We start from the raw sequence: 25914 nt of genomic DNA, 5'->3' as shown, positions 1-25914 counted from the left end.
TCATGTCCATCGAAATGCGGTCACTGTGGCTGGGATCGAGCTGAGGCTTCTTACATCATTAATAAAACGCTTTAACCACTCACGTATTCCTGAGGCTTTAATATGGGAGGTCATAAGGTCAGTAGATGGAACAAGTAAAGTACTAATGGAGGTCTGGACCGTGCCTAGTCTATGTGGACGACCTTTAACTTTAAGAACAACCAATGTAGGCATGGCATGGCTGCACAGCAAATAGTGTAGCGGAAATCTGCTGCAGATTTTAACGCCAGAAAGCACAGTTGTATCACAGGCAGATAAATTGACGACATCATATGTGACAAATATGGAGCTGCATAACTTGCAATTCTTGCGAATGCTGGCTGAAGCATTTCGTGGCAGAACATTAATAACAGCAACTTCGTCACTTCGGCAGGCCCACGGCAATTCTCAATTGACGGGCACCAAGTCCAGTACACAGCAACCTAAGTACAGCAGAACCTTGCTGATATGTCCCTGGTTTATATTATTTCCTGCTTCATACGCTTGAAATAGCAGGCAGTAAAAATCTCCCACAGAGCTGCTCTATTTTTGTCCCGGTTAATATGTTCCCGAACAACGTGTTTTCCTGGTTATTACATTCAAAATTTCGACAAACTGTAGTCATGTAATAAGTCTGACGATCAATGTGCTAACATACGAGGGGGCCGAACATGAGGGCACGTGACATGAAAAGAAGAATAGCAGCGTTCACCCACCACGGTTGCTTTCCTGTAGCATCCAAGTGCAAAGGAACAAAGTATCAAAGACAACGAACCAGCATACAAGGCTTCATGAGAAGAAACACAGTGGCTTCTTTGCAGTGCCTTAGGGGCATAGTGTTGAACAATTTCATGACTAGAACTACATGCACGAGCGGTCTGGGTCTGGTGAATGCAGAGTAAGGCGCAAAAATGTGTTGACTGTCAGCCATCACAATGGCTCCTCCACAATGTTTTTCTTTTTTTTGTTTTTTTTTTCGAATAAAGATTTTCTCTCTCTCCACAATGCATTGGTGTTAGGGGGTGAAGCATCTGAAAATACCCAAAGAAGTGATCCCAGCCTGGCATTGCCATTATCGAACCAGATTTGTTATTTGTACTTGATCACTTCCACACTTACGACAGCATAAATGCAGAGTGAATTCTACGAGCATGAAAAGCAGAGCTGGTCTTACTTAATGACAAGAAATGCACAATTTGCATATTATGCAGTGAAGCCTCGTCACATTCTGACAGCATCGATGCATTACACTATCAAGAAATGTCTGAACGTACACGCAGTCACACACGCAACGTACACACGTAACTGAGGCCTACCATTCAGCTTTAAGAGGGGACGCAGCATTCGGGTTTAACTTTGCCATTTCTTCATGGATTTTGGTGAACATTGGCAGAGTTATCGGCAGTGTTTTTGTGATACTACCATAAAAATTTCAAATTAATATCACAAAAACTTTTTTATCTATAGAATTTTTATAATTTTCATCTTGTACCAAGCCTCGGTGACTTACAAAACATGATAGACTTTTTCATAGTACTTTGCATTCCAAAATGAATGGATGAGGTCGTGATTTTCTCCGACTTTACTGTTTACAACATAAAGGTTTTCAGTTTTCAGTTTTTTTGTAAGGTGACCGTATAACAGTCACCTAGACTCTGAACAACCAGTTGAATAAAAAAGTCAGCAAACCCTGTGCCAAGAAACCAAGAATGTCATGTTCTGCAGCCTTTCTTAAGGAATGCAGGGGAAAAATACCGGCATTGAAATTTGTGAAGAAATCAGCAGAACAATCATACCAGGTGACAAAAAAAAGCAGTTCTGAGGAAATGGCTTCTAAAGTTACACCTCTTATTGCACTTCATCAAAAGGCAACACGGGGTTTCTTGGATGTCTTGCCTCGGGGCTGAAGTGCTTTTGCTGCTTTTCTTTTCCGCTGCTCTGCGAAGAGCATGCTGGCCAGTTTGCAGACCAAGTGTGGCACAGTATTCTGCATAAACACGGCAGGTCCCTGCGTTATACTTGCATACTGCCTCGTTAACGGCTGTCTCTGTTGCAATCAACGATGTGTTTTCATCTTTTGGCAGCAGAGACCAGATGACACAATGCAAACTCTCAGTAGCATTTTTTTTTTTACAAGACAATGACTGAGGAGTTGGACATCAGAAAGCCACTGGTACACAGGCAGCAATGCATTTTCAGCATGCCTTGCAAGCTGGTAGGCTGGAGGTATGCCCTCTGCTTTGGCAGCCTGATGTTTGCACTAACTCTGCTGTCCTTGTGGGCAAAATTCATGGTGCGGGTCTTCATTGATGGATGTTATGTGGTAAAAAGTTGCCATTACAGCTTTTTGCATTTCTTAAATTTTTTCATTTTCATGCAGGGCCTTGCCATAATCGTTTCTCAATTTCTTTATGAGGTCTTGAGTAAGGCCACCTTTCACGCCAATAGGCTGACCTTTCTTGCCTTTTATGACAAGCGCACGCAGGGCTGTGCCCATCCTTTTCTTCACATGGTTCATGCAATCCTCTTTCACAGTGCCAACAGCTATGCGAGATGTGTGGCCACATGTCAATCACGTCCTTTCACAGACCACAGTTATGTTATTATTAAAGGGACACAAAAGAGAAAACAGAAGTGGGCTTGCATCGATACAATGCCAATTCCTGATTACAAAAAATCCACTCTTACTGAAAACAGAGCTGTTATAAGGTAGTAATGAGGAAGAACAGAAATACAGGTATCGCCGCCACAGCCGAAACTCGCAACTACAAATCACGTGACACGCTAGGGATCATGGAGGCTGACAAATGCGAATTACGTTGCTCGTTTGAATGCGGTCGTAGGTTTTGTCTCGAATATAATAACACGCTTTTATCATACGTAAACAACGGCGAAAAGACAACGTAAACGTTGCAAGGCAAATACAAAAATATACTTGGAGGCGCCACAGGCGCCCACTTCAGTTTTGGTTATGTTTCGGCTCAGGCATTTCGTGCGCACTCGGATAGTTTGTTTGGACCTGCAGCGCCTGAATTACGAGCTTGGAGCAGCAGATGCGCCTTGATGGTTCCCATTTGAGCATTCGGAGGCGCGAGCGAGCGAAATCCGCTGCCGCCGACACGCTCCTTCGTTCACACTTCTGCGCCAACGTATCGCAGCCGTCGCAGCTTCGACTGCGACCGGACCGCTCGACTGCAGCTACATACGCCACAAAAAGCATACATATACTAAGTACCGAAGGAAAAACGCATTATTATTCAATTGTTCACTAAATCATGGCACATCTGACCAACATACTGCATCAACAAGACCTTCAACGTGCTATTAGCAGGCATCGTAAACAAGAGGGGCATACTTGCCGCTCATACCAAGGAGAGCGTCGATATATTGCGCTCGTCAGCCGGCGAAAAAAAAGGGCCTCGGGCAAAAAGTAAAAACTAAAAATAACGAAGCACCCGAAATACATTACAAGAGGTAAAAAAAATCTAGTTGTAGCAAAAATAAAAAAATAAATAACGCCTGCAGCCGCAAGATTCGAACTCGCAACTGCTTGCTCCGTAACGTTCGGCGCTAACCGTTCGGCTACGCTGCGCCACCGGAACACCGGAAATATTTCTGCACTTAATCTCATGGCCCCATTTACAATGAAATGTTTCTGCTGCCGGTCTAAAAATTACAACTTCTTGACCATCGGAGCATGCTGCCCGCTCTCACGACTTGCAACTAATGTTCTGGATGCCTATGCGCACTATATTGTGCACTGGATCCATTTTAACATGTGGAATTTCACAGCGCTGGCAAATTTAGTGACGCCGGCCCTTCGGTCATGCTCTGCTACTGTGGATGTAATTTTCGCTGAACACAGAGCTGTAAGCACAAACCTTGAAGGAAAAAAAGTGCGATGAAGCTTCAAAACTGACAAGCGCAACAGCGAGGACACTATATTGCTGGTAACTAAATCTTATTTGTATGTAAACATGTCGGGAAGCGTTGCGATGACCGAGGGCTCGGTTTGTTTATACACAGTGCAAGAAGGAGCGCAAAAGCTTGAGAAACATGTAAAGTTTTGTGATTAACAAGCGCTCTATGTTTTTTTTTCTTCCTTTATGGGCCCATCGCTCGGTAAATGACTCTCTTCATCGTTTTATTTATTTCGGCTGCGGCCGACATTGTGAGTACGCTGTTGCCATGTTGGCCCTTGAGGGATGCGACGCCGCGGGCCGCGCCGGCTCGCTAGCTATCACGGAGTCTCCGCTTACGTCCTAGTATGCGTCACTCAACTCCGACTACATAGTCGCAGGAAACAGTTTGAATTCGACCGGCGGGAACAAGAAAAAACCTCAACTTCTTTTCGCAATATCTCAGCAATTATTCGATTTTTTGCTGCCGGATATGCGGCAACAGTGTCACCAAATGTAGTTTATTAGATTTTCATAGCATCTTTGGATGTCTTTAGCGTCCCTTTAAATGCAAGGTCCATCTCACTGTAAACAGTGTGCACAGCCGCTACAGCATCAGAAAAAATACTGGCAATAGCTGCTTCATCAGCAAGTTGAAATACTGATTTCAAATGCCTTGGAAGGTTTTAGGCAATCCCCTGTGAAGGCTGTTTCACATGACGCGATTTTCGCCGCAGCAGGGTGCGATTTCAGTTGCACAGCGACCGAACAGCACGCCGCACTGACCAACGTGCACGAAGCGGCCATCAGCCAATAGAATTTCTAGGTGCGACATCACAAAACGCAACATAGTGGAAACCATCGAAACAGCACCAGGGGTAATTTTCACTCGGTTTGGAGGCGCTCCTGCCATGGCTGCTGCCGTGTTCGGTACGAACTCGTCATGTAAAACTCCCGATTGCGCTTTTCGGTTCAGGTGAATCAGTCTCGTCTGCCAATGCATCGAAATGGACACATTCATCACGGAGTTTGTCTTCTTTAGGAGGTAACATTGCTCCAAGATGCAGATGCCACCGCCAATCGCAACTAACCGCCGATTGAAGCCAAGCCAAAGTCAATGCAACTGGTCGCGCTACTTGGAAGAAAGCGTGTGCAGCTGCGTATTGCCAGCGGCATCAACTAAATGATGATGATGAACGATGCAAAGGGCCCCTGCGAAGTGTGTGACAAAATATTAAAGCACAAAAAATATTACTGCAAAGAACTGGAAAGTAAATATAATATTCACGCTCAGAAATGAATGCAGTATTTGTTCCTTGCATAAGAAAATAATGTATCATATTTATAATAATATTTGAAGTTGTTCTTACTGACCTCTCTCGGCCATTTAGTATCCGCTGCGTAGTTGCCTAAGGGTCTCAATTATTGCACATCAACTGGTGAGGATCACCAGTTGATGAAAAATGAAAATAACAGTTACTCAGCAAAGAGCAAGTCAAGTTGCTTAGCGGTTCTTCAACAAATTTGAGCGAAGAAACATGGATGGTGGATGGATGGAATATAGGAGCGTCCCCTTTGAAACGGGGTGGTAGCAGTAGCTATCATGCTCATTTTTCTCCATATATCTTAATTATTGATTTAGAATGGTTAACTAAACCATCATTCAATTTATTAAATTTTTCTCCTACATTACTAACATTATGTCACTTCTCTGCTTTTAAGCCACCAATCTTCCAGCCGTTTTTTGCTAGTTTCCACCGCCGGTTTATTCACCCGGCCACAGTTATCTCTAAACCCCAGAGCTTCAGGAACAGTGATTGCGCCTGCATCAACTTCCGGATGGATACCATTGCATTCGAGTATAATATGGGCAATTGTTTCACTGGAGTTTCCACATACAGCACATGCGTCATCTCCATTGTTAAACTTCCTTTTGTAGCTGCGTGTTCTAAGGCACCCTGATCTAGCTTCAAAAAGTAGGGCACTGCCTCTTGAGTTATCAAAGAAATCTTCCTTCCTGATCTGCATTTTCCACTTTCGGTATAATTCCACACTCTGTTTCTTTTCCATCGAATTTATCCAATTTTTACCTTCTCTGTTTTTCACCTGTTGCTTAATGCTCTTTATTTCTCCGTCCTTGTTACTAGCATACTTACTACAGTCGTGCCCCGTTAATATGACCCCCGTTAATATGGACGACCCGAATTATGGACAGTTTTTCTGGGAACGAAACCTTTTCAATGTATTTATGCCTCGTTAATATGGAAACTCGCTGTCCGGACAATGGACAGGGGAAGAATGCACGCGCCCCACTTGGGCCCATGTATTTTTGTCTCGTTAATATGGACAGTGCTTGAAAAAAAGCAGAGTAGTCCAAACGCAAGTTAAAGAAGGGCGCGCCGCCCGCGAACCTACGCGACAGCCGATATGGCGGGATGCCTGAACGAGTCCTGTGGGGTTGGAAAGAACCAAAGCCGGCGTGTCGCCGTTTTAAGGAAGGGGGGAGGGGGGGGGGGGGGGGGAAGGGGAGCGCAAGAGCGGAGAGGAGCGTACACAGCAAACCGAGGGCCAGCGTAAGAAAGACCCCGAAAGGGGGAACCAGGAGGCTTCTGGGTGCAGCGGAAGTGCCGCCGCAGTCGGGAAAACAGCAACATGTGGTTGCAATAAATTCTGCTGAACGTGAACAGAGAGGCCGGTAAAAGCGTAAAAAAGAAATGACAGGAAGAAAGACAAGTGCCTACAGTGGCGGTGGGAACTGAAGTTTTCTTTCCCAAAGAGCAATGTGTGTTCCATGAAGCCGTTAACGCTTTTCGGTGAGAGTTAAGACACGCTCACAAAGTACAGCGACAAAAGAGGCGACGTACGAACACGCAACCTGGACCGGGCGTCCCGTCCTGGACGCGCTTCCCTCTCATGCTCCTGGTTTTCGTCCTTGTTGCGCTGTCGAACGGCCAAACTTTGCACACTAGGCGGTCCGTATGTCGGCTCCGCTTTGAGTCAACGATGCGGCCTTGACAAGGTCTGAGCTCTTCGTAGTCGGCTGGCCATCGCTCTAAACTGTACTTCAGCTTGCAGTGTTTGTTTTATGGGAACACATAAAAACGGCGCCAAGAAGATGGGATGTTCGGTAGCCCTCTGCATAGCAGCTTGCCAGCTTGACTCCTTCGCTTTCTTACAGAGACAGTACAAGGCAAAAAAAGAAAGAATCAGAAGAACGGAAAGGCAGAAAGGTTAACTAGGCAAAAAAGTGCACAGCATCAGGAGCCTGTAGCCCTGAACTTGAGTCTGGCTTTTGGCATGGCGGGAGTTAAACGCAAAAGAACAGAGCTGAACGTAGGCGCGAAGAAATCTGAATACAAGCGGCAAAAGCCATCTCAATCAATCCAAGCTGCGAGGGACTAGTATCGACAGCTCAGCTGTTTCCTCGCCTCAGGAGAATCTCAAGCAGCTACTTAGCGGCTACTTAGCTCAGTGAAGAGCACATTTTGGAAGTGGCGGTGACTAGAGAATCAGACGCTGATTCATCGCCCAGTGGGGAGTTCGTGCTCGAAAGTTCGACCAACACAAAGCCCAACATCACGGATGTCATGGTAAGCGAGTCGCTTCAGGCTGCACTACAATTTTTCGAAGACAACAATGACAAGGATAATGCACTCAAATGTGCCGGTGTTCTGTGAAATTTTGAGTCCAGTGCTCACCGTTATGTACAAAAGCAGTCGTTAATTACAATTCTCTTTTCTCAATAAAATCCTTTTTGTTTTTATTCATGACTCGTTATTATGGATGACTCGCTCTATGGACAGTTTTGGTCGGGAACAAAAGTGTCCATATTAACGAGGCACGACTGTAGTTAGTTTCCTAGTTCTTTTCCTCCATTGTGAGTCAACGCTTTTTAGGTACAGGTATTTAAATACCTTAGCTGCCCATCTGTTACTGTCCAGTTTCCTCAGGCGTTCCTCATATAATTAATGAGCAATGATGGTTGGTTGGTTTGTGGGGTTTAACGTCCCAAAGCAACTCAGGCTATGAGAGACGCCGTAGTGGAGGACTCCGGAAATTTCGACCACCTGGGGTTCTTTAACGTGCACTGACATCGCACAGCACACGGGCGCCTTGCTTTTCGCCTCCATCGAAAAGCTGCCGCCGAGGCCGGGATTCGATCCCGCGTCCTCGGGAACAGTAGTCGAGCGCCGTAACCACTGCGCCACCCCGGCGGGGTAATGAGCAATGAAATGAAGGAAATGTGAATAGAGAATAAGAAGAGTAATGCTAATTAAAGTATTCACCGCTTCCGTCTTTCTTTTTTCCTTTCCGCCACACCAAGCTCCCCTCTCGAGCAAGTGGAATAAACTTTTGCCCAGTAAAGGCACTCGCTGAGTCCATGTATTTGTGCCGTTTTACCTTCCGTAGTATGAGCGAGTTCGAGTTATTCAATGTGTACGTGCTGAGCCGCGCATGCGAGGATGAGCAGGAGCAAGCGAGCGCAGCTAGCTAATTCTGTGTAAATTGGTGAAATAAGGATGCGCAATCAACAACAACGGGAGGTGAGCTTTTCAGCATGCGCACAGCACCTCCGAAACCTCTTCCTGTAAGCACGCGCGCACATGCACACAAAGAAAGAAGGGTGTGGAGGGGGAGCGAAGAAAATGCATTTCAACAATGAGTATGCAGCCATCGCGTATGCTTCCTCCTGTACACCAGGCGATCACTCCCCCATTTACCCCACCCGGCCTGAGAAAGACAAGAAAAAAAAAATTCGAAAGGAATGCGTGCAGAGAGGTCAAGGATGCACACACTCCCCTTTTCCTTCACCGGGTCGTCAGTCAGGCAGGGGAAAAGTTAAAAAAAAAAAAAGCCTGCTGAGATGGCAAGGAGAACCAAGATTGTAGCGATCCTCGTCAGTTGACATGCAATAATTCAGTCCCGTTGCCCAAAGGTCAGATAGTGCCTAAAATATACTGGTATATTCTAGGCACTATAGCTCAGATATGGCTCAGACGGAAGCTTTTTCACCCGCGAAGTGGGTGAGCCATTGAACCCGGTTAAGCATTCAATGTTGTATGCTGCATGCTGCGTGCAAAGTATGTTATCTGTGTCAACAGTCAGTATTTTGTTCTGCTGGTTGTGGTAGAGCTTCACAGCAAGGCGAAGACTGTGCGTGCTTGACGAAAAACTGATTGCCACTGCATTTGCGCATTTTTGCAGGATGGGACAATGCTGTGTCCCAGCTCGGAGGCTTGTCCAGCTCGGCATCCCAGGCACATCGCAAAAGTGGCGGCTTGTTTTACGGATACATGTCTGCACGAGTGGCATCTCGCTGCATCTATTTTAATTGAACGGTGAAGGCGAGATTTCACTGACCCCAAGACACGTGTCACATTGCACAAAGCCTTCTGTTTCACTCCCTTTTCTGCGTGTTTCACTTACTACATCGCATTACCACACTAACGATTGCTGAATGCACTTTAGCTGGTATCACAGGGATGTTCCTATTGTCAGTGGGGTCTTTCTCATGTATAGGAATGCTGAAGGTGTAAATTTGTAGCCTCACATTGACTCCTCTCAGTGACAGATAAAGCGCGAGTAAAAGAATAGAATCGCGAACAGTGTGAAATTTTAGTTGTAAGGAGCGAAGCTGTATCACAGTTACTTTCACTTCTCAGAGGCACTAGCTTCTAAATAGTAACAATTCCCATTTGAATTTCTTACCTAAGCTCTTACAGCTGGGTGTTCTAACGCTAGCGTTACAGTTATCCCGTTCGTTTTTCTTTGTTATTTACACTGATAAGTACTTTGTTTGTCCGCAATATCTCTCACCCTTTTATAATCCCACCGCACCTCGTTTGGAAACCTACGCTCAGGTCATTTTGTTATCATGAAGATTTCATGAAAACTATGACAGACAAATGAACGGTGGTCGCTTTCCTACAGTTCAAGATTTGCAATGTCGTGACGCATCTATGTAAGTAATCGTGAATTAATAAAGCCTGGCTTTTGATGCAGCACAGCTTCACTCATTTATGTGCTTAGTAAAATCCCTCAAGCCATGCAACTCTTATCCATGTGCTTGCCGAATTCACTTGAAGGCCCTTTATGCTCAGAAACGAGACTGAAGCAATAAGGCCCAGAATGCATTTACACGACGCGCAACCAAAAGACTAGGCTAACAACGACGGAGCCATAATGATGCTGTGATAAGGTGGTTGAAGGTGCCATGACATTTCAGTTAACGTATAATCTGACAGTAGAAATCCATGTCACATAATGTTGGCTGAACAGTTACGGTGTCCATTTTTCCGCCTTATCCGAGCATCGTTCTGCCGCCGTCGTCGTTGGCCTTGTTTTTCGTCCAAAAGTAAAAAAAAAAAAAAAAAAAAAAGTCAAGTTCCCCGCCAATGGTACATCATTGTGACATCACAAGCTTTTGTGACGTCACAACGTCACGTCACATGTTTGCTTTGCCGCACAGTTCGCAGGGGGTGCCAAGAAACTAAAGCCTCGCTCAGAGTCGACATGCAGGCTTCTATGGGAGTTACGCTACCATTTGCACTTTCTACCATGGCCAAGTGCGCGCTAGACCGTTCTCATCGGACACGAGAGTTCTTGCTTCTAGCAACTGCTCCTTTTTATTTTTCTTTCCCAGGACGCTGAAGGAGCAAGCATGTATTAGTGAACATTTAATTCAGGGTGTTTAGCAAACCACTATTTTCAAAATCTCCGACATTTCCAGGTTTTCCCTGATTATTTCAGGTCAAATTCCTGGACAAGTGAAGAGGCTCAAAAATGTAGTTGCTGTTGATAATGAGCGTAGATGAATAATTTCCAGCAAAAAGCTGACATTAATCATGTTCTGCAGTTTACAATAATAAAATGCTGTTATTAGCGTTAATGACAAGTAGAAACGTCGCAAGTTTACTGAAAATTAAAAGCGCACTGATGCCAGCCTCAGCAAAGCTCTTTGATACTACCAGTTGCGAAATTTTCTATAGGCCGGCACCATGTATCAAAAAACGGTGGTTTTTCTGGTAAAAATTGGTGTGCATATAAGGTGCCTCGATGCGAGGCACCCTAAGTCACGGCTGGTATCGAGGGAGAGCAAATTCTTAAAGATATCTGCCTTTGCATCTGCCTTTAACTCTACGGCTGTAGCCGTAGAGTTAAAGGCAGATGCAAGTCTTAGAATGACCGAAAATGGTTAAAAATCGATTTTCAGAAAAACTCATTTTCGCAACATTTATCCTTTCGAGCACCCGCACTCAAATTATTAATGCTGAATGCAATAAAATCGGCTTTGAAAACGTCACGGCAGCCACGAAATGTGCCCCGGAAAGAATTGCGTTCGAAATTTCCACACTTGGTTTAAAGCTGCTTTCTTTGTGCACGATTTGCGCTATCTCAAAATGGCTCAGCTCAAGCTGTCTGGCTGCGCGCGCCAGTTTTCAGAACGCCGTTCACGGTGTTTGATTAGCTTCGAAGCGACGCCGTTCCGCGCCTCCCATTGGCTGGCGTGATCAGAGCGTCATTTGTTTTTTCTTGCTGTTTTGCGTTCGCCGCCGTGCCCATCGCATCATGCACGCCTCCGTTTGCGCTCATGTTTCTCAATGCACCGCTTTGTGAAGTTTTTTGCCGGAAAATAGTAGATTGTAACCGTGCACGCATTGGAAGCCGTAAGAAACCGGCGAGGAACAAAAACCAGAAGACATCGGCCACAAGCGTGCCATCGGGACAGTTGAGTTACAGCCGGTGATAGACTTGCTTGATGTGCAGAGAACATCAACCACGCTGTCCGATGACGACATCTCGGGTTCAAATTACAGCGCGAATTGCATCCCGTATCACGGTAGGCTGAGTTGACGCCACCGCCGCGTAGTACTCTGCTGCGGAGCCGGTGCACGTCGGCGCAAAGTCCGTTTTGTCGAGAAAGTCCACGACCCAACGCGAGTTTCTCCTCGGTGTTAGCGTGAAATGCGATGCTGGTACTGAGTTAGTGATTGTGGACATAAAAGTTAAGCAATTTTATCGTGCACACGAAGCGTGGAACCTGCGGCCGAGATCGCGAAGACGTGAGAGGTCGACCGCTGGAGTATCACAACAGACCTCAGCTGTAGCTCAGCTCGCCGATCGCTTTCGGCCGGCGCAATTATTCCTGCTTTTTGTTGCGTACTAATCCCACGCAGAGATTCCACATATTGTAATGAGTGCCCAACTCATGTGTATATTCTTCTATTGTGGCAGCTCAGTCATGCGATGCCATCAAAGTAATATAACGCGCATCACCTTGGGGCGCGGCCGCGATGGGGGCCGCGCGATCATCACGAAAAAAAAAAAAAAATCTGCATGAATAACATACTTGCTGTGCGCTAGCTTAAAATGAAAATGCACTGCAGAATATATCGTGCCATTTTCCCTGACTTGGCGAAATTTTTGATGGTTTCCCAGACATTTCCCAGTATATGAAATTTTTCTGAAAATTCCCGATTGCTGGACACCCAGAAAAACACGTGCAGCGATGGCCTCCCGCTATTTTCGCGTGGCATCCTGGCTGTAATGGCGGCCGAGGAGGCTTAGCGCATGCGCAGTAGTGCTACTTGAAAAAGGTACAAGGTACAAATTTTTCATGCATGCCGCATCATGCTAAACGGCGTTGAGACATATTCCTTATCAGCCAAAAATCTGTCAGCGCTGTTGCTCCGTTACCAATGCTTTTAACAGCTCGAATAGCCCTCAAGTTAACATCGAAAATTCGAAGACCTTCCCTCCACGGCAACGGCCACTGTTTAGCAATGGTGCCGTGGAAAGCGCATGGCAGCATCATTTGCGCTGCCAACCCAAGCCGTGTTCCCAGCTGAACCGAAAGTACAGCTTGCGGAGCACTGCTTGCACTTGGCATTCTCCAGAAGCCCGTTTAGGGCCGTGACTTACACAATGACGTACTCGTCCGCTGACTCTGCACTGGCAAGCACTTGGCCCTCACCTCTCAGCTCCATTTTTCAAGCGGTCGCAGTCACGGAAGTCGGCATTTCTTGCACTTTTGCACTTTTGCGGCGGCTTCCTGCGACGCTTCTGGCAATAAAAAATACGGCTGCAGGTGTGCCTGGATGGTGCGCCCGGTGCTTGTCGACGGCGTGGCGACATCACGTGAAGTTCCCAGCTGAACGGCACGATGACCTGATGACGCTTCCAGCGATCAAGAGCACGGCGCGTTAAGTTCATCAGTGTCCCCGGTGCTGCCAAACGATGTATCGTCCGCATAGGAAGTGCACGGTAGCGTCTCTACAACGGCACTCGTAGCTGCACACGAAGCAACTGCCTCTGCGCCCGTAACTTTGATGACACTCGTAGCCGCACAAGAATCACTCGCTTCCACACCTGTAACTTCAGTCACACCCACAGCCGTGCAGGAAGCTGTAACTTCAGTCACACTCACAGCCGTGCAGGAAGCACTCGCATTCGTGCCCGCAACTTCAGTGACACTCGTAGCCGCGCACATAGCATTAACCCCCGAGCCCGTAACTTCGATAAAATGTTGAGCATCAGAAGTTCTTGAAACAAACGACTTTTTCACTACCGGCAATTTTCGTTTACGCGTGCCGCAAGCATGAGCCGTCCTCGACTTCAGCGGTCATGGACCCATAACCACCAGTGAAGCCCGCTACCAAAACTATGCTATGCGCGTGCGTGCTAACGTGGCGGCCACGTAATTCGTATTCAAGAACTATGGACCACGCAAATAACAAATACGGACAGGCGGTGAGTCTCTGTGCAAATGGAGTCGCGCCGAGTGGTCGAGGCACGCGTAGCACGCGCCACCAGGGAGACCAACTGCGGAGCACACTGCTTTCACGTGATGCGCGCCGCCAATCAGGGATCGTAGCGACCCCGGAACTTTTGATTGTTATGCGTTTGGTTCCGCTTGGAGGAGACTGCTAAGTGGGAAAACGAGCGCGCTTTCCATAGAAACCAAGATGGCCATGCTCCGTTGCGCGGTTGCCGAGAAATCGGGACTTGAAAAACGACATTTTTTCGCTATTTAGAAGAAGTTTTCCGCTACCTTTGATCATATAACATATAAACAGTGATTTGGAGTATTTCTAGACGGTTTTCAACTGCGAAAGTTATTAATTACATAAAACAAGAGTTGTAGAAGCTGAAATTAACAGTTAAAAAAAAATCGACTTTTTTTAACTATTTTTTGTCTGTTGAAAGCCACGTCCCCCACCCCTAAGAAACAATATAGGTAACCATGCACTCCGCAGTTGCATAGATGTGCCAGTGTCACCAAATCGGCGCACATTTTCGTCGAGTCAGCGCAGCACAAAGGAGGTGCGCGCGTGGTATCGAATAGTGCATTCCAGAACACTGGAGAAACGTCTCCTTTCTTAGCGAGGAGAGCACATAGCCTTGCGCACATCGGTGTCACACTCTCCTCATTACTTGGCGGCGAAGGTGGCTCACCCGGCCGGCCAAGAAAGTGCTGGTCATCTTGAGAAAGTTCTGTCGTGCCTAACCAATGATGACGTGAGTCTTGGCGGGAGGAGGAGAGGTCGCTAGCAGAGTTAAAGTTACGTGTATGTGCACTCCTGCCTTGGCACATTGTAACAACAGACGCGGTGCGCCCTATTTATTGTGGTCGCGTCGCTTCAGCCAGCTAGCCAGTGTTACAGCGAGTGTTGCAGTGCTGCTGCTCGACTACTGGGGACAACTACCCACTGTTCGGCACTCATCTACTGTGAGGGCTGGGCTGTGGCTTGAAGTATTAGGCACGGCACAAACGTAGGACAAAAGGAGTAAGCATGTTATGGAAAAGACTACAAAGGCGCACAAAGCGCAGCTACAATGCACAACTGCTTGGCTTGGCAGCTGGCGGCTCACTCTCTGGCTGGCTGAGACTTGACTGAGGGAGGCGATAGGCGAACAGGCCACTACGGCCATCTGCTGTCAACAGTACTTTCAATCCTTCCAATCCTAGCCTCACTTGAACAAGCACATGTACATGCCTCAATCTTGTTACACCCGCAATACAGGCCAAGTTGTCACAGTTCTATTTGTTTCCTATACAAAACAGGCACGCAAAGTGGCAAACATAACCTGGGCGCGCCATCGAGTGAAGCATCAATACTCTGAGAATGGTTCTTACACCGTGTTAACAACACAGCGAGAATGCAGATCACAATAAGAATGTGCAAGGCTTAGCCAACCACAGTGCAGGAAGGTGCGATCAGCAAAGCCAAGCACGCGAGAGCTAAAGCGAGCAAAAAAATCACCTGCGCCGTCGGGACGATGTGTCCGCATGTGCAGTGCCCGATGGTCTTGACGGGCAAACCTCTTGGGGCACATTGTGCACTTGAACGGCTTCTCCCCAGTGTGAGTGCGTTGGTGCTTTATCATGGTGGAACTCAGGGCAAATGCCATGGGGCAGAGATTGCACTTGAAAGGCTTCTCGCCTGTGTGCGTCCGCAGGTGGTCGATGAGATTGCTTTTCCAGCCAAACTTGCGCTGGCAGAAGTGGCATTCGTACATCCGGCGACCCTCGCCGGGCACACGGTACCAGCCCATGGGTGGCTTCCCACCAGCCCGGTCATTCGGAAGCTCGTCCGGTACGCATCCACCAACCGGTGGTGGCAGATGGGGCAGCTGCAGCTCCAGCATGTGCGGCCTTTCCGCCGTCGTCGCTGGTGGTACCTGCTCGTCCAGACCAGTCGCCATGTGCTGCTGCTGACTCTGGTGCGGTGCGTCCGACACCAACAGTTCCCGCAGCATCTGCCCTTTGCTGTGTAGTGCCGCTTCCTCTCCCTGCACACCTGACATGAGCTGCGGAAACACCTGGGCGTGCCTCCAAGAGTGCGAAACAAGAGGACGTGAAAATGCTCCCGGTAGGGCCTGCCGTGTTGGGTCTGTAAAGAAAAAGGCAGAGCCAGTACTTATGAGTGGTCGTATTTGGGTGTTTGAAAAATATGGTCACCAAAGCAAGGCAGCATCGCAATTAAAGAAGTGAAGTGAGCATGCTGACCCCATCAGCAACAAGCAGTTGGTGGCCCCCACTAAAATACAAGAGCAGAACAAAAGAAATAAGAATAAGTGACCCAACGTCTCCTCCATGCGTGCACCCTTTTTTTAGTGTCACTGTCTAGAAACAAAGCTTTATAGACCTTCATAAATATGCAAACATTATAGCTCCAGGAATGCTACTTATGGCACATAAAGTGTGATTTTCAGAATGTGCAAAAGCCTGAATAGCAATCATTATGGCACATTTATGGTTTGAACACATAATGCCTGTCTCCAATTGAAAAATGGCCAAACCAAAAACAAAGTTCACACTTCTTAGGATTAATACATCGCTCTAGCACCAACTTGCACCGCCCCTGGTGCCTCTGCTCATTCTGAGTAATTCTGCAGTCGAAATTTTATGGAACGGGGCTATGATTATGAAATTTAACTTGTCTGCACTCAAGTTAAATCACTTGACGATTAACGGCAAACTTTGTTATTTGTGCACAGGACGATGGCTGCATTTATTAATTCCATGTAGCACCCAAGGATGTCAATGAAATAAAATTTTTTCAGTCAAATTTATTCCGTGGTATAATATGATGAGTGCAGAGGTGAGGTACTGAGACAATGTTTATCTCAGATTTTTTTTTTTTTCAAGTTCCTAGAGCCATAGAAATGTGGGGATATGCATACCATAACATATAAAGTAGAGTAGCCTAACCACGAGAGAAATAACTAAAATAAATATTTCCCACAAACAAACTTTTCCCACATCCCACTCTCCCAGCCGACAAGAATGGGAGGCCTAAGTAAAAAAAACTGACAATGTTAGAAACACTCGGGAACAGTAGAACCCCACTGATCCGTTCCCTGCTCATATGGTCTCTCTGTTCCTATACTCAAATCTGAGAGGAATGAAAATGCCTTGCATAGTTAACAGCTCTTGTTCCAATCAATATGTTCCTAGACAATAGAATTCCAGCTGCGTTTGTTCAAAATTTAGCCAATTCTAATCATATAATACATTTTGTGGCAATCTGATTGTAAGCTAACATAGCAGTGGCCTGAGTCTGGAGTTCTGCGACGTGAGAATTTACATAAGCAGAGGCCGTTAGTCACCCGAGCAGCATTTCTGCTATGCGTAAATGCCGTGGAACACCAATGCCATGCTAATATGCCACACTAGTTATGCGTATGCCTTGTGGAAATACAACCAGTAGCGTATGAAAAATGCTCTAATGGTCCAAGACCACTGGAACCAAGGGGCAGAGCTGTGGTCAAATGGCAGTGACCAGTCACCCAGCAATCCCATTGCCTGAGCAGGACGAAGGGAAAAAGGACGTTGCAGAGGCAGGACTCTCAAATTCCACAGTCTTAAACTGTTCACTTCTGTCCCTAGGCTAGATTAAGAAACAGGGTGGATCACTATCTTATTCCTTCCACCACTTTGCCATCTCACTGCTCCAAACTGCATCTTACACAAAACAACGGTACTTCCTGCTAACATACCTGGTGCCGCTCAGAAAATTTTAGGGGCCCGAAGTGCACTAAAAGATCCTAATTCGGATACTACAGCACTGCTGACTTTCATTGCCTTGTTTTTAGTAGGGGCATGAATCAAAACAAAAAACTAACAAATCGCACCTTTTCTTTTTCCAGAAGAAATCTTACACTCAAGTCGCAACATCGGTTATTGCAAGCAGTGCCATCCATCTGGCTGTTTGTGAGCTGGGTTGGGCTACTACTGGATGAATGAACAAAGTGCAAGTATCCCACTCCACCCAGTGTCCCATGATGGTTGACTTTTCCCTCTGGGAGGCAGCTGTGCAGCTAGCACAATTAGAAACAAATGTGGGAGGCAGCTCACCCGCGTGGAGTCGAAGGTGGAGGCCGAGGCTATGCTTCCAGGCAAATCCCTTGCCACAGTGGGGGCACTTGAAAGGCTTCTCGCCTGTGTGGGTCCTCTGGTGAGACACCAGGTGACTGCGGAAGGCGAAGCGCTTGAAGCAGAACTGGCATTGGAGGCGGCCCCCCTTCGAGTTGCCGGTACCGCGCGCCTCGGGGCCTCCGCCGCCGCTGGTCGGCAGGACGCCAGGGCCATAGCCCGAGCCGTAGCCGGCAGCACTCCACAGAGAAAAGGGGCTTAGCGCAGATGACGCAGAAACCTGCGGCTGCCAAGCTGGGAGAAAGGGACCAGTAAGGATAAGGGACTGCTTCGAGAGGTCAGTAGTCTCATGCACAGGATTCATTTCAGAAAACATACACAAGTATATCACAAATTGGTACACCATGAAAAAACTGCAGTTTCAAACTGTCAGGGCTTCTGTTGAAAGGGTTTCAAATTGGGCTAGTTGGTGATTGAAATGTTCAAACATCGTTGCGGTTTTGAAAAAACTTAGATGTTCCAGTGGGTCGTGTCATTTTGTACGTCTAAGTTTTTTCAAAAGCGCAACGATGTTTGAACACGAACTCTGTTAGCAATTAGAGAGGTAGAATCTTGAATCATTTTTTGTGCAAGAACATGAAGCACAAATAATGATTACTGAACATAATATCACTCAATATCTGTTTTTAGAAAAAATTGTTTAACATTTCTGTGGCTGTGTTAGTGTTGGCTCTGCCACAAAACACCTAATGCTGCAAAAAATTGGGCACTATATTATTAACACGTGATTTGATGACATCATATTGAAATTAACTACATGATCATCATTTAGAAGTGCATGGCGCTGTAGCCTAACCGGTTAAATATTAAGTTTCAGTGTCATCACAAAATGACTGAGAAAAAAGGGGTGATAGCCGCTATACTTTCATGCCAGTTTGCCGCCTTTCATGGCTTAAGAGAGCTCCATGTTCAGCAGAAGTGATCTCTGTCATTAAGAGAAATTATTCCGCCCACAGAGGACAACTTAAATTTGTCCTTGGCATACAAATAAGTCTACAAGAAGATGCCAACAAAAGGCAAATACATGCAGAATACATAAGTAGCCAACATCAACACAGTACTTAGTCAGGAAATTAATAGCGAGTAAACATAATCTAGGAACAGCACATATTGTACCTTAAAAACATTGCACACATTCATGCACATGAAAGGGGATAAACAAATTCCAAGTTCGTACATGTGAGAATAGTAGTACTCTCTGCTTGCTGTTATTAGTGGACAGTAGAGAAAAGTGGAGAGATACTCCCAAGAGATCTTAATCCCTCTGTTACCTCCCGCATACTCTTTAACACATAGTTGTAAGTGATAACATTATGCAAATGACAACATAGCACAGATATAGAGCCCCTCTAATCCAGTTGTACGAAGACACCTGCACAGCCTAGGGGTAATGTATCTGACTCGAGATCAAAAGGTCCAAGAAGGTTACAGGTCTGCCAAATCTGCCATCCCTCGTGAACAGTAAAATGTGCTAATACAAGCAGATACCAAATGAACGCAGTGGCAGTCGAATATTAGAAATGCAACACAAAGAAGGCCAGTTCCTCAGGGCTGGAAGGCATGAAGAGTTGCCAGCACCTGCAAGTGAGATGCACAAATCAAAATGAGCAAGCTGCTGGAATGACTTTGTGCCGACATTAAACACTGGCTCACAGTCTTACAATCAAGATATCATCAGTATGCTTGCATGGCTCTAAAATATCTAGGCTTATAACTGGCGATCTTGCCATACGGGGAAGTCTTAAAGGGACCTTGAAGACAAGCTGAAGTTTCCCTTTCGTCCACAGTGAATGGTATCCTATATCGACAATCGGTCTACTCTCACAGAAAATGGAGGTTTTTAGTCTGAGAAAGACCTAAAAATGAAATCAGTTAGAATCTGCCAGCACCGAATAATATGGCAAGTAACTCTAACTATCGACACTCAATTTTGTGTGTGTATCTCAGGGGCCACCACTGCCATTCACTTCAAAATGCCACAGTAAGACTACAGTTTTAGAGGGAACACTTTTAAATTCAATTTTCTTAGCTAAAATTATTTTTTTTTCTGATTCCAGCAAAATGTTGCCAAGCTCAAACAAAGCAAAACAATGAACTTTTTCTGAAGCAAGTGTATGATAGGGATGACCTGAGCATTCCCTCAGGTACCGGGTAAGTGTCACGAAAGGCAACAATGCTACAGCTAACGAATGTGCACTGTTAAATCATGCTGCTGCTGCTTCTGGTAAAAGGACAATATCTGGTTAACTATTATTTTATTCCGGTTGAGAACATTCTACTTTTGTAAACACGAGTGAGAAGTCACAAAGTGCGATGAACTGCTGGCAATAAAATTAATGTGGCTGCACACCCAAACAGCACAGAGGGAAATGAAATGCAGAGTGGAAAAAATTATGCAACAATCAATCTTTCTCGCAAAATGCTGCTAGGTGGTCTCTTAAAGTACCTGCTATCATACAGCAACATCCATGTGCTGCACAATATGAGCAGAATAAAGAACACCAGAGGTTAGAAGTTAATCCGGATGGAGGAGGCCTTGACTGCAGCAACTCTTACTCTCTTTCTCACTCTTTTTATCCCTTCCCTAGTGCTGCAGTTCAGAAATGTGCAGTGGGGGAGACAGTTACTGCACCTTGCCTCTTCTTCATAAGCATTCTTCTATTGGTGCTACCTATTACTACCATTATTACCAGATGCCTTAAGCCAATCACTGCACAATTATGAGGTGATGAATATAAATGATGGTAAAAAAATTTAGAACACCATTCGTGCAGAAATGTGTTCACAATATTTTACATTTATTGTAACTTTTCAAAATAGTGACATAAAAAAAAATGCTATTCTAAATTCTCAATTCCACTAAACTTGGTACTTATATACTTCCAACGTTATTCTTTATTACAGGACATTGGAACAGTCTGAAACAATCGACTCCACGATGCAGCCATCAGCTGTCAACATCGCTTTCATGCAAGCGTTGTCACTAGCATTGCATAAAATGGTGCTGGACACCAACTGCACTGACTGCTCAGATAACAGCAAAGGTGCAATGATGCGAAAAATGCAAAAGCCAATATTAATTACAAATTGTATACCTTTTCTCAAATCTTAGAATATGCCCGTCTCAGCCTGCGACAGTTCTGACAAGACCAAGTGATGACTACTCCCAATGAAACAAAACTGAATGTGCTCAAATGACATGACAAATACCGTGAAATGACACTAGACACACCCTGTGCAGCAGCACTTAACGGGCTGTAATGCAACGTCTACAGGTAATGAGGTGGAATCCAAAGGTTGGCCTAGTAACAAGGAACCAAATAGGAAAGGTTGACATCAAACAGTTCTGACCCTCTGTGACCTCTGAAGGGAAGCATTTATGGTACAAGTTTCATGACGTTGAAATGGCTCAACCCTGTCAGGGCCATTTTCCAGACCTATTTAAGCCATCTGGTCACCAAAGTAACCTCTGGATCACACCATCATTCTCATTTGTCAGGAGGTAATTCACAAATCCTGGAGAGGCGACATTAGTCAGTTTTTCGTACTGCCAATTAACTGCTACAATGAAGACAGGATGCAGTGTCTGCCATAGTGCGCAAAGTCAGTGAGATGCTCCACTTGCAAGCTAACTGCCTGGAAAACAATGGCTACCTTCTGCAGTTGCTAGCTGCAGTAGCCAATAATGTGTTGATTACAGTCAAGAACGCAAAACTGAAAGAGACAAAGGTAATTAAGGCCAGTAGCCTTGCCTCAAATGCATGCTAAGTAATGTATGAACTACATCATGTCCTACTTTTGTTCCTTGCACGAAGCAAACCAAGAGGTCTTGCAATGTTTACCAGTCAAGAATGCTGTACCTGTGACTACAAGCGGGGGTAAGGCATGTGAAAAAGTTTGTGCTTTGCTCTTCAAGAGTAATGTACAATCTGGGACAAAAGTTTGCAGGATGCGGATTGTGGAAGAGCATTTATTTCTTGGTTGCCTCACTAGTTTGTCCCGTGATATTTTTTCTCTTAATGGGGCATGTGTGTCTTCTCGTGATTCAGCAGATTTCGGCCACCACATTTGGACGACTGCACAGAAAAAATATATTTTTACACAAACTCGTATACCACAAAATTTTGTCTCCGACTGTACATGGCAGTTGTCATGTGGCCAGGCCTAGATCGACCGATCAGGACACTGCCTGAATGACAGGATAGGAGAGCATCAAAATCAAAAACTCATGCACCTGCTTGCAGCACACTAATACAGGTGTAAACTGTTTTTAGCTGTCGTTATGCTGTGCAGAACTGTAGGCATGTGCAGGAGCGAACTCTCAATATCGCAAAGGGACTTGACCCTCCATGCACGCCTGAGAATTAGCCACGGCCGTGAGCTGGATGACGCTCTTGATGTCATCTTTCTTCATTTTCTGAATTATGTTTTGCACTGCTGTTGTTTACAACTTGTAAATAAAGACCTCTTTGTGCAACAAAGCCAGTTGATGAGCTGCACTCAGTCGCCTCATATTTTTCTATGGTCCTATGCTGTCCTTCACACTCAGAGCAGGACACTATACAGAAGCTAGATATTCAAAACAAATTACTGTAGTCCCATTCGTGGCTTTAAAGAAGCCTAGACATATAAGTTCTGGTTGCATGTTTTATTGTTAGTAGTGATGCCTAACACACCACTACACACAGGTCACCACGTGGTATTCACTTATGATGGGGATATAATTTATAATTGAGCTTCTTTTCTCCCGTTTTATTTCCAATAGCCGAGTGGCGGCTGTGACGTCAAATTTTCATAAAGGTAATCTTAGGGCTGAAAAAACTAGTATTAGGCGCAAGGACATACCGTGGCGGCACCTCTCAGAAGCGCCCGCATGACGTAGTAAATGGGATAACGCACATTGAACTGCTGCTGTAGGATGCTTTCCTAGGCAGTTAAGTTGCGCATTAGCATTACGTACAAATATTATTTAATATACACCTAGGTCTGGGCCTATATAAGCTTATTTTGAAGTATGAGATCACTCATTCGGCAAAAAAAGCCCTTTACCGAATCAGAGTTATCGAAGTTGGCGAGCTTTACTGCTACGACAATGTGCACTGGCTGCAGCATTTCTGTTGTTGTAAAAAAAACAAAAAAAGACTACTGAAGCTACCACACAACCAGTCAGATGCAAGCAGCCAGTGCACAGGTAATGGGATTGAGCCTGACAGATGCTGAGCGCCTTCGCATAGTGCCGGTAGAAGCGGTACCTTTCGCCTGCTCCCTTGAATGTAGTACAGCAAACAAGTTTGACTGTGGGGATGAGATGGATTAGTTTTTTAGCAAGTGTGAAGATGTGCGTTCCACGCAGTGAATTCTTTCGCACTGACTACCGCCACTGGCACTCTTGGTTAGAGCGGATATTTGTTTTCTCCGCGCAAACTTTTTTTTTACGCATATCTCAATCAGCACATCACAACATGCATGCAATGCTCTATATTTCGTTTATTCACGGACCAGTTTAAATTATTACAGTACTGGAGATGCTGCCTGAGACAACTCACCATGCATACCGCTGCCCATGGCGGCAGAATCTATAGTTCACTTCAGTGAAACTTCTGTGTCAACGCGTTCATTTAGGATAATTTGAGACCTACTGGCCTTTGCACGATCCCTCCTTTCTTTATGAGGGTAATGCTCTATGAAGAAGCCAGCATCTTTTCTATCCTTCCAGCAATAGTATTATTAGCTTCACAAGTGATAAGCACAAATTAAAACGCGCGCGCCGTTTCTTCTGCCGCTCACGGACCTTTAGCGCCAACTCTATGGACAAAATCTCGCTGGCTGAAATGTCTTCTGCATACGTCATGAGAATGATCACTAGCTGATTTGCCCATTCAAATTTTGATTAAGGAAGGTTTCGTGAGCTTATGTTTCGGGTAGCAATGGGAGCTTGCACTGGGTTCCCTCGCTAACGTCCGGGCACAGAGCAGCAACGGATTGTAGCAACAGCTTAAATAAACTTCAGCGGCCGCAGTAAAGATGCAAGATGAAAAAGTGCAAGGCTGGCATTTAATATCTATCCAAACTACAGAAATAAATGCGACTATTAGCTTTCAAAACGCACAAATTCAATCGAGCGTCTGCTTCAGCAGCAGTAAGAGGAGTCACGTGATCCCACTTGTCCCCCTAGGTTGACAGCAGCGCTGTTCGCTCCAGTGGTGGCGCTCGATCCCAATAATTGTTGCTGCTTCACTCATGATTCCAGTTCTAGAAGCCGGCTGGCCTTAGTCTTTTTGTGAATTATTACAATAAAGGAGCGATTATATCACATTCGTTCATCCCTCATGCAACTGATGTCATAGACATCCCTCAGCTGTTAAAAACAAAATCTAAAGAGTAAAAAAAGATTTAATTATAAATTATTTAGGGGCTGTGGGTGAATAAACTTGGTGGTCCATTCCATGTACGGTAATCACACATCAAGCAACAGCTGCTGAAAGGCAACAAGGCACTTCATAATCCAGCATTTTCACTGCCAGCAAACACCGGGCATGTGCAATTACAACGGGCATGTGCAATTTACATCTTGGTTGCGAACAAGATTTTAAGTCAAAACATTTGTGTTCCCATCAGTGCTGTGTATCTGTGTTCATCTGTCTGTTCTTACGTGTTTCCCAGTTCGCACTGCTCACATCATGCTACCTGGCGAACTGAATTCATTTTATTACTAAGCAGACTGTGCAGTGTTTGCCGTTGCTGTACAAGACGCTGGAAAGGAAAAGCTATGCAGATTCCTTGCTCTGATTGTAAATGGATGTAAGCACATACTGCCTTTGCCAAAGCAGCCAAGCGACCTCTAAAAAGGAAAGGTCTAAGGTGAGAAGAAGGGGCCTCTTTATCGTACTCAAATTTAGAGCCGAAAGAGTGCTATGAATGCTTTCCTAGTAATAAGGGGAAGAAACGAATCTCGTTGTTTGGTTACGTTTGACAAAGACAGTACTAGAGACAGTCAGGCTAAAATGTTCCATCACCCTATTAGCATATAAGCGTGTTTGCGTGTGGCATGCAAATTTACTGTCGTCCATCAATTTCCAAGCCTTTCCTGTCGTCGTAACCTCCTCCACCTAATCACACAACGAATTCTCTTACGGCTTCAGCTGTTGTCAAGACAGCCACTAGCGACAATCTTGAGCACTCAATCCATCACTCAGAGAAAACACGGCGGCCGCAAACGAGCCGCCTTGCAATGAATTTGTGTGCCAACACACAAAAATTCTTCTCTCCTCTCGATCTCGTTGCGGAAAGCCGTGTAAAAACTTCCGCAATGAAACGAGACGCCGGTACTTGCATTCTGTCGAGCCCCAAGACCGTCAGCTGCTGCAAAGGTAGCCCAGCTTACAGCGCAGACTGAACACAAGTTGTCCCCAACGTTCTACACAGACGAATTGACAGCACAAACAGCGAATTTTGAGCCGGTATCAAAGCACACGGCACTTCATACTTTGCACGGAGCGATTTGCTTCACCGCTGGAAGTGACGGCCCGCAATCAAGCACACACACACACACACGCTCCCTCTGGAATCGGCACACTGGGCTTGGATCAAGCTGCCGCTTGTGAGGATCCGCACTGACGCCAAGCGCTTGAAGAAAAAAACAACAACGCGACTTTCACAGAAACATTTGTAGCAACACAAAACACACCGCTCTGTACGGCCGCCATACTAATGTTGCCATTGCGCACTTTATTTTTTAATTTCCTCTCTCCTTTTGTATTGTTTCGCCTGTGTGTTTTTCTTTTTTTTGTTCTTGTTAAGATGCGTTTGTCCCTATGGCTTTCGCGCCAACGTTAGTTTTGGTTTCGTGCTTCTGGCCTCTCGGAGGTACTACATACCAGTGCTCTAGAATTTGAGGTAGACTGAGGTTTCAGGTGCAGTAGTTGCAGCAGTTGCAGCTGGTTGCAGCTTGAGCCAAGTGCGTGTAAGCAGGGGAAAGGCAAGCTAAAAAATAACAGAAAAATGGCGAAGCAGGGTTGAAGATACAGTTTCCTAACATCACGCAGAAATACCAAATTG

General features: G+C 45.6%; 1 protein-coding gene across 1 annotated transcript; it reads right to left on the bottom strand.

Moving 5' to 3' along the window:
* Window positions 1-1793: 1793 nt before the first annotated feature.
* LOC146178932 (uncharacterized) lies at window positions 1794-25388 on the bottom strand (the record flags this gene model as incomplete). The annotated part of the gene is made up of 5 exons (XM_084580073.1): window positions 1794-2005; window positions 15182-15811; window positions 17779-18090; window positions 19345-19434; window positions 25343-25388. Coding segments are annotated over 5 exons (1275 nt in total), but the record flags the coding sequence as incomplete, so codon positions are not given.
* Between the last annotated feature and the right edge of the window lie 526 nt (window positions 25389-25914).

Source organism: Amblyomma maculatum, chromosome 9 (genome assembly GCF_055883805.1).
Source record: "Amblyomma maculatum isolate TAMU_Amacu chromosome 9, ASM5588380v1, whole genome shotgun sequence".
Lineage (NCBI taxonomy): Eukaryota > Metazoa > Arthropoda > Arachnida > Ixodida > Ixodidae > Amblyomma > Amblyomma maculatum.
This window is presented reverse-complemented; position numbering and strand designations above follow the sequence as displayed.